Source organism: Apteryx rowi, unplaced genomic scaffold (genome assembly GCF_003343035.1).
Source record: "Apteryx rowi isolate R43461 unplaced genomic scaffold, aptRow1 scaffold_101, whole genome shotgun sequence".
Taxonomy (NCBI): Eukaryota; Metazoa; Chordata; class Aves; order Apterygiformes; family Apterygidae; genus Apteryx; species Apteryx rowi.
The window spans coordinates 2,118,682-2,127,695 of record NW_020447209.1 but is presented as its reverse complement, the minus strand read 5'-3'; the positions used below and the strand labels follow the sequence as shown (position 1 = coordinate 2,127,695).

The 9,014-nt window shown below is 50.0% G+C and overlaps 1 protein-coding gene across 3 annotated transcripts; it reads left to right on the top strand.

Annotated features, from left to right (window-relative positions):
- The first annotated feature begins 1,290 nt into the window (after positions 1-1,290).
- On the top strand, positions 1,291-8,080 carry LOC112965201 (rano class II histocompatibility antigen, A beta chain-like). Of its 3 annotated transcripts, none has more exons than XM_026063994.1 (7): positions 1,291-1,372; positions 2,483-2,668; positions 4,316-4,444; positions 4,631-4,894; positions 5,543-5,824; positions 5,971-6,081; positions 7,620-8,080. In XM_026063994.1, exons 3-7 carry the CDS (start codon positions 4,342-4,344, stop codon positions 7,688-7,690), a joined length of 831 nt encoding a protein of 276 aa, XP_025919779.1. In that variant the 5' UTR covers positions 1,291-1,372; positions 2,483-2,668; positions 4,316-4,341; the 3' UTR covers positions 7,691-8,080. The 3 variants fall into 3 exon arrangements, with proteins under 3 accessions (XP_025919779.1, XP_025919784.1, XP_025919794.1); XM_026063999.1 differs by lacking the exon at positions 1,291-1,372 and adding an exon at positions 2,109-2,383; XM_026064009.1 differs by lacking the exon at positions 1,291-1,372 and having other exon boundaries at positions 2,415-2,668.
- Positions 8,081-9,014: the final 934 nt, after the last annotated feature.

Below are 9,014 nucleotides of genomic sequence, written 5' to 3'. Positions count from 1 at the left end.
CCGGCTCCCGCCGCTGCCGTTGCCACGGCGCCCGCCCCGCAGGCCGCCTCACGTGACCGCTGCCGCCAATGGCCGCTGGCGGGCTGCCCCGGGGAGCCAATCGGAGGGGAAGAGCGCCGCGACCCGCCGAAGGGCCGCCCCTTCCGCCGCGCGGCGCAAGGGTCTCTGGGAGGTGTAGTTCCCGCGGGAGGGGCGGCGTGGCCGGGGCGCGCGGGGCCGGGCCGGCCATGGCGGCGGCGGCAGGGGACCCCCTGGTGGGGGCAAGGGATCCCCCAGTGGGGGCTTGGGATCCTTATGGCAGGAGTAAGAGGTCCCCGTGGTGGGGGAAGGGTTCCCCATGGTGGGGGGAAGGAATCCCGAGGTGAGGGTAAGGGATCCCCATGGTGGGGGCAATGAATTTCTATGGCAGGGTCAAGGGATCTCCCGGTGGGGGCAAGGAATCCCCATGGCAGGGGCAGGGATCCCTATGGTGGGGGTAAAGGATCCCCTGATGGGGGCAAGGGATCCCTATGGTGAGGGTAAGGGATCCCCGTGGTGGAGGGAGGGGATCCCCATGGGGGGGGGTAAGGGATCCTTATGGCAGTGGCAAATGATGGAGGGGGGCAAGGGATCCCCATGGCTGGGGTGAGGGATCCCCATGGCAGAAGCTAGGGATCCCCATGGTGGGGGTGAGGGATCCCCATGCCCAGGGTAAGGGATCCCTGTGGCAGGGCGAGGGATCCTGTTGCTCGCCCCAGGCTTGGCAGCACCATCGCCGCCTCCTCTGCCTGAGGAGCCTCGGCCRGGCGGCACGTTCCCACCGCCCCCTTGCACGAGGGCATCAAGGACCGGTCTGGCTGCAGCCTCACCCTTTGGGGGAAAAGCGAATAAAATTGGGTTTTCAGCCAGGCCAGCTCAGAGGCCTCTCACACAGGAAGGCTGGAACWGGCTGAAGGGAGAGGCTGCTCCTTGTGGTGGCAGTGCGGCTTTAGGATGCCGCATCCCTGGCCGACAGAGCATTTCAGGGATGGCCGGCCACATGCTGTCCTTCTGGATCCCCCTGTTATCGCACCGGTGCTCTCGGGTGATAAGCTGCTGCCAGGGCTTGCTTTCCTACACGCTGCGATAAAGGCATTGATAAGCAGTGGGAAGCGGGACTGAGTTCTGTGCTGTGAGTCCTGTTTTGGGGGCAAGACCCTTCTCCTTTATATTTTTTTCACCTGCTGACCATCTGCTTCTTCCAGCTACTCTGAATTGTGGGATGAAAAGCAGTGTTGAAGAAGCCGAGAGTTAAAAAAGGATAAAATCAGCATGGCTTCCCCATGCAGCCCAGAGTTTTGCTACCTGCTCTGCTGTGCATGTGCTTCGCTTTTGTCTGGTGGCTGCCTGGTCTGTGAGTTTTCTCTCTTTTGTGCAATTATACTGCTGAAAAGCAGCAGCTGAACCTGTCTCTGATGTTGCTAGCCGGTTGGTCAGAGGCTAGTCCATCTCCAGGCACCATTCCTAGGAGTATGCTGGGTGAAATGGTTTCACCCTCAGCCTCGCTGTGCCCACCTCTTTCCCCTCCTGAGTAGCAGTGGTGAGATGTCCTGGGGCCACGAGGTGCTGTAAGGGAGCTTTGATAGAGACACCAGGCTTGTATGGAGACAAATCCCTGCCTCGTTGCAAAGTCTCGGGTAACAAAAGAATCGCTGACCAGAGACCTCATTTAAAGGGAACAAGCTGGGCTCATGGGAAGGAGAAGAGAAACACTTTGTAGATACCTGGTTTGGACTTTCCCTGTGGTGCTTTTTATCTACGGATGAAAAGCATCTTGTCCTCAAAGTCCCTGAGCTGCTTGCCAGGGCCTTCCTCCACCTCTCTCTTTGTTCCTGCTTGGCTGATGTCCCCACCCGCAGCTCTGGGGCTAGACCATGGGCTCTGAGCTCCCTTGAAAGGCCTTCCTGAGGAATTAGAGGTGCAGAGCAGGGGCACAGGCGTAACCGGATGGTTGCAGCATTTAGAGAAAGGACAGGAGACTGCAGGGAGGAATGCAGAAAGGGCAGGGGGAGCTGGACTAGAAGCATAGCCTCAATCAGCGCCTTTTGATGTGCACGGGAAGGGGATGTTTCAGTACACAAATGCCATGGCCCGAGGAGATTGCTGCTGAGGCTGGCTGAAGACTGGGATGTCTCATAGCAGAATGGCTCTCTAGCTGGCATGTGAGCGGTGGGTTTGCCCCAGGCCAAGGGTCAGAAGATCCTAAAGGAGAGTCTGGGTTAGCTCTGGGTAACAGCAGAAAGATGCGGCAGATAGGAGAAAAACCTRCGGGAAAACCTGTGACCAGAAGAGATGGTGTGGGACTGCTGACTATGGATAAGAGCAACAGGGTATTCTGGTGCTGTTTGTGGATTAGATTAATAGTGTAAGTCTGAGCTGGGAGGCAGGAAGCCAATTGTTGGAGTATTCGCAGGTAGGGAAGTTTAAAGGACAGTGAGAAATAGTGATTCTCTTTTACTCTCAGCTGGGGAGAGATTCTGCGGACAAAACTTGGAGCAGTGATGGGAAACCAGTTTCTTCCTGGTGCTTTAGCTGCAGACTCTGTCTCCACATGGAGTCCCCCACTCATGCCTCAACAACTTTCTGTTTCTTCACTTCGTCCTTTCTAGAAGGTGGAGGAGGAAGAACTCCATGCAGTTCTGCTTTTGAAGTAAGTTTGTCTTGATCCCTTCTGATTCTTTAGCCTCCCTTATAGCCAGAACATTCCTGTGGTGATTATTTGGACTTGTGACTTTCCTCAGTCCTCAAAAAGTGCAACTGGGAAAGAGGATTTCCAAGTCAAGGCATCATCCATTAAAGAAATGGAGCGTTCCCTGGCAAGGAGGAGGATCTGGGGAAGCCAATGCATACCTACACAAGGTACCATCCGACATTTGGGCAGAGATGGGGAGGTCCTAACAAAGGTGAGGAGCAGAGCTGGAGTGATGCCAAGCAAGAAATCAAATCCCTTCTTCTACAAGAAGCCTCTCATCTCTCTGGTGTCTGCTGACATGAGCCTGTTTTCTGCACATTGAAGATATTGTTATGGAAAACTGTGCCCTGAGGGCTGGGCATGAGGAAATCTTTTCTATCTCTCCTTCTGAGAGGATGTTTTTCCCAGCAGTGGCATCTCAGCAGCTCTTTTGGACTTGGAGGACTCTTGCAGTGAGTGTTCTTATTCAGCATCAGTGTCTGTTGTTTATGGACCTCTGATATTGAGTCCTGAGCATCCCCTGGAAGTCCAGCATCTCTTTGACTACATTGCCAGGAGATCAGCTTGTACCTTCTACTTGAAGGTCAGAATAGTGCCTTCTGGATCAATAGAGGACTATGCATGCAGGGCATCTACATGTCCTCTCAAAAGGAAGAAGAATAAGGCAGATTAATCCTCATTAACCTGTGGATAATATGCAGTTCTTCAAGCTGGCAGACTCCCCACTATTATGAAACCTTCCCACTGTATCAGTGGATGCCATTTGGTGTCCTTAAAGCCCTTGTACGAAACATATATGTAATCAACGTCCTTCTATGCCTCAGATACAGGAACAGGGACACTGGGATTGGATGGTGCTGTCCTTTTTTTCCAATAAATAAAGTTGATTTTTCCTAAACAAACACTGCTTTAGATATTTCATTCTTTCTCTCCCAGCTTCCATTTTTTTTCTGAACCCTTCACTGAAAAAAAACCAACAACCAGAAGTAGACAAAAAAGCTGTTTTTTTACTTGTGCTGTAAAATTTTCTACTCACAACTTTACATTTCCCAGTGGAGGGGGAAATGGGGAGACCCTGTCCTTCTGTCAGAGGTAGCACTCATGACTTGGCATGACTGACTCTGGGTTTCAGGACAGGGCCAACTTTGTGATTCCATTCCTTGGGTTGGGGGCTGAATAAATACAATGCTCAGAAATGCTCTAAGCTCCCTGTGATGAGGTTAGGCTGAATTTGCAGTCTTCAGACAGCAAGCCTGGGTCCCAGGAAGGAGCCGTCACCAAGGGTGGAGCCCAGGGAGTTACACAGCAATATCTGAGATACTTTGCTGACTGTTCTGCTCTGATAGAGCTTGGAGTGTCTGCTGATGAAACCCTTATTCTAGTTTCCTCCAGAAAAGATTCTAGTGAAAGGCAGAAATTGAACCCTTTCCTACCTGGTTACCAGTGATGTTGCCTAGTTCTGGCATTGACTGGGTCCTTAGCTAGGGGCTGTCCAATCCCCTCAGCGTTTGTGAACTTCCTCAAATTCTTCCACTCAGAGCTTTGCTGATAACTTCCTATTTTGGCCTGGAACATAGCTGTTACCAGCCTGTCTCTCTCTTGTAGCTCTTTTTTTCCCCACCCGAGGAACGATGGCCTCTCTGGGGATTCCTGAGTTCAAGACCTCCTGGGTTGTGACTCTGACAGTGATGATCATGCTGAGGAGCAACGTGGCTCTCTGCACAGACCTTCCAGGTGAGCAAAGATCGTGGGGCTGGAAGCAGATTTCCGTCCACCCAGCTGTGAGCTGAGGGATCAGCATTTCCCTTGCACAGACAAGAAACCAGAGTGGGACGGGCTGGCTTCAGGATTAAGGGAAAGTTGCAGCAAAGGGTGATGTCCATACTGATTTCCTGACCTTGTCCCATGTGTATCCCCCAGACCATTTCCTACTGCAGCGTAAACATGAGTGTCACTACACGGATGGCACTCAGCAGGTGAGGTACCTGGACAGGTTCATCTGGGACCAGCAGGAGATCTGTTACTACGACAGCGAGGTGGGTTTCTACGTGGCCCGCACAGACCTGGGCCGAAAAATCGCTGCATATTGGAACAGGCTGCAGTGGCTCAGTTACCTGTGGGCTTCGAGAGAGAAATTCTGCAATTATAACCAGAGGAGGTTTCAGAGTCTGATGAACAGGACAGGTGAGTCTTTTGAGGAGAGGAGAGGAGAGGAGAAGAGAAGGAGAGTGGCATGGGCAACTTTGGCTTCCTCATCTTAGGACCACATCTATCTCCTTCTGCCAGTTCCCTGTTTGGCAGCTCCTGGATGTCAGAGGATGGGACATAGGTTTGACCTCAGTGGGAGAAAGGGAGAATAAGTGCCAAGGACCAGAGTGGGTAACATCTTTATTATGAGGCTGAGACTGAAGGAAATGTCTTGGAGGAGCCCTGCCAAACAGCTTGGAACAGGTACTCCAAAGCCTCACAAATGCATCTCCCCTCCCACCAACTCCTGGAGCAATGGATCCACCTCAGAGATGGGAGAAGACATGAAATGCCCCTATTAGAGTTTTCTGGTAGAAGCAGAGTGCATCTTTCATGATGGTCCATCACTGAGGGAAGAAAGAAAGAAGATTAAGATAAACGTGGCTGGGAAAGGTGTAATGCAAGCTCATGTTGAAGGCAATGGGTCTGGACTGAAAGACGGGTTGACAAATGGGTTTTGGGGACAAATCCATATGATTTCCATAGATCCTGTCACTGGGAAAAATTCCTGAGGAGGATGGGGCAGAAGGAAAGGAGGGACCTGATTTCCAGGGTTCTCTGTCTCACTTCTTTTTTTTTTTTCAGTTATGCCCAGAGTGAAAATTTTTCCTGTGCAAACAGAGCCATTGGGCAATCCCAACAAGCTGGCTTGTTCTGCAACAAGGTTTTATCCCTCTGAAATCAAGATCAGGTGGTTCAAAAATGGGCAGGAGGAGACGGACAAAGTTGTGTATGAGGACCTCCTCCCAAATGGAGATTGGTCTTTCCAGATCCTGGTCACTTTGGGAGTTACACCCAAGCAAGGGGATGTCTATACTTGCCAGGTGGAGCATATCAGCCTACCAGCACCCATCACCATGGACTGGGGTAAGAAAATGAAAATGGGAAGACCAGGAAGTCTTGGGAAGGGTCACATGTAGCTCTAACAGAACAGTCAGGAAACTGGCAAAGATATTTTATGGGAAAGCAATGTCTAGCCTGAACCCTAACTCTCTGGACTCCTCTTCCAACAGAGACACAYTCTGGATCTGGTGGGGGCAAGAAGCTGACTGGAGCGCTGGCCTTTGTGCTGGGCTTAGGCTTCACTGTCGTGGGACTCATCATCTATCAGAAGAAAAAGAAAGGTGAATTATTCATGAGCTAAATAGAAACCCATTCTTAATGGGACTGTAGAGCAATGGTTTAAAGCCTGTAGGACTTCTGTGGAATTAGATTTACCATGATAATTTTCTTGGGTTTTCAGCATTCAGGGGGTTTTATATGGTCTAATCCAATACCCATGAAAGTCAGTGATAGCTTTTAATTTATTCTAATTTATATTAGATTGGGCTTTCAATGATAAGAAACCATTTTAGGACTATTGTCAGCTGTTAAAAGGTCAGCCTTGACTTCCAAGATATAGTCCTAGGATATGGTTATGGTTTCTTATGGTTCTCAGAATAGCTACTTTGTTCCCCAATTTTTCCACGTTGATTTGCTGAAGGCGTAATTTGTAGATCCCGGAATCAAATACTTTCATATTTAGGCTTAAGTAGGATTAAATACCTTTTAAAACTGTGGGGAAAAAAAGGGAATGGTATCTTCCAGAAAACTGCATTTTTGCTCCCCAAATATTGGTTTGCTGAGTAATAGGAACTTATCCCAGCTTTTGCTTTCTTCTTTCTGATCATTTAGAATTATTAGAATCACAAACAAGTACTAGGTAAATCCTTATTGTATGTCTTTCACAATGCAGCAAGCAATATCCTTCGGCTTAATCCTCTACTGTTATTCTTTTCCTAAGCAAACTCCCTTAAGCAAGCCATGTCCAAGGTAGCCCTTTGCTCCCATTAATTCTCAGCCTAAGGGTCTAGGTCAGCAGCAAACATCAGGAGGACATGAATTCCCTATCCATCCTTACAGCTGTTAATAACTAGGAAAGAGCAGGGCTCAGTGCTGAAAATGCTGAAACCCCCTTCCTTAGACCCAAACCTCAGTTTCTCAATGAACTAAAAAGAGCCTGGCTTATAGATTTGACTCTATAGGAATCAGTTCTCCCTTCTGCCCACAGCCCAATCTCACTGTACCTGCGTTGTTCAGGTACAGTTATCCAGGTCCAACCTGGCCTTGCTCTTCACTGCACAGTCTTCTCTCTTAAAAGCCCTCAGGTCATGGGGGACACGAGTGTTTTTCTTGCTCAGAGAGCAGGGCTCTTTGCTCCACTGTCTCCTTAGGAAAGAAACCTTGATAAATGCATTGGGTGGGTCTCCAAGGTCATCTCAGAAACTGGACTCACCTACCAAAAGCAAATCCCCTAGCAGAACAAGGAACAGCCTCTGGCAGGGCTGCCCTGGGCCAGCTGAAGCTCAGTGGACTCTGTGGGTCTCAGCAGATCCATGCGGTGGGTGAGCACAGGATCACCACACACTCGAAGGTGCAGGCTTGCAGCTGCTCCAGGCCTTTGAAACAGAGGCACATTTGTGGACTGTGAGGAGGAACACCAAAACCACAGGCAAATCATTCAGGGGATGGATGCAAGAGACTCTTCTCGCAGGACCCTGGGAGAGCTTTTCCTATCCCTGAATTTGGCTGACACTGTGACTGGGAAGCTCTGAAGCCTGCATGAGAAATTCCTCTCCTGTTTGTGCTTCTACTCATTTCTTTCTGCCCTCTTTCCCTGCAGGAATCCTGTGCCTGTCTGCTGCAGCCTCAGAGGAAGCCGACACGGAAAGGGACACGCTGCTGGGTGATTAGGTCCATGGCCAACCTCTATGAATCCATTTTTCTCTTGCAGGGTGAAGAGGAGCCCTTGCTCCCTGCTTCTTCCCAACACTACTCCCTTTCCTCCTAGTGTTGCCCATGTCAGTAGGGTGCTGCCTCTTCCCCTCTCAGAGAAACTATGAATTTGCAAATTTGAAAATTCAAGGATTATCTCAGAGCCTGATGCTGGGCCACTGAGGCTAGGATGGACTCTCTTCCTGCCTGAATATGCAGAAGGAGAGCTGGAGCTTCCCAGCCCTACGCACACCTGGAGAGAGAGGAAGGGAATAAATAAGAGCATTTCTAAGGAATGTTTTGTACTTTGAGCGATTTATCTAAGGGTCTGAAAGGATTTAATAACTGAGAGCTAATTAAATGTACTAATTAACCCGGTGTTTAATCGCGGCTCTTTGCTAGCTTTCCATGCTGCTGAAGCAGAGACGTAGTCCCATATATCATGACACCCAGCCACTTTGCCTAATTGTGATTCCTCCGTACGTGCTGCAGGCACTCAGCCGCTAAGGTGATGAGATGAACACGAAGCCTAGGTACAGGAGAAAATTAGAGGGGCAAAGCCAGCCCTGTGTGACTAACAACCCATGAGATTATTACCGTGAAGAGGGTATTGACAGTCTAATTTGCTTCCCCCCATTATCACTGGTTTGTTCTCATTGTCACTGCTGTTTTGCTCTGAGCTGATGCCCTCCCCGTACAGGGTGGGGATACAGGGCTAAGGGCTGGGTCCCTCTGGAAACATGGGCTAGAGAGGAACCTGCTGCTGCACACGTAATGTCAAAATGACAGTTTCATTCCTTGGTCCCTTCCTTGTCACTGTGGCTCCAACCAGCTCTGCTGCAACCAGAAGGAGSCTCACTTTCTCTTCTTATTAAGCTTCCCTGTGGGTTTGTTTTTCCCCRAGGATTTATACTTGTGCTTTTGGTTCTCCTGTGGTGTACAACCCACACAGCCAACTCTCAGTTCCCCATGAGCTGTTTCCTCAGTGCCACAGAAGAAGGGACATCCAGACAGACTGCCCAGAGCTAGCTTGATCCTGCAGTAGATCAGGTGCAATGGGACTTTCCTACTTCCAGGGCTAAACCATCTCTCCTGGCCCTGGAGCTATGTGGGATCCTGCAGCAGGTTCCCATGGTGTAAATACCCTGGAACAGTCTTCAGAAGTCAGTTGGGGTCCAGCACAGACCTAATAAGCCCTGTTAGACCTGAGCTGACTCCATGGAGTCTGATGTGTGCCTCCCCCCTCATCTGCTGCTCTGCAGACATGGTCAAGTGATGGAGAGATGTAGGTGTGGTTGTACCT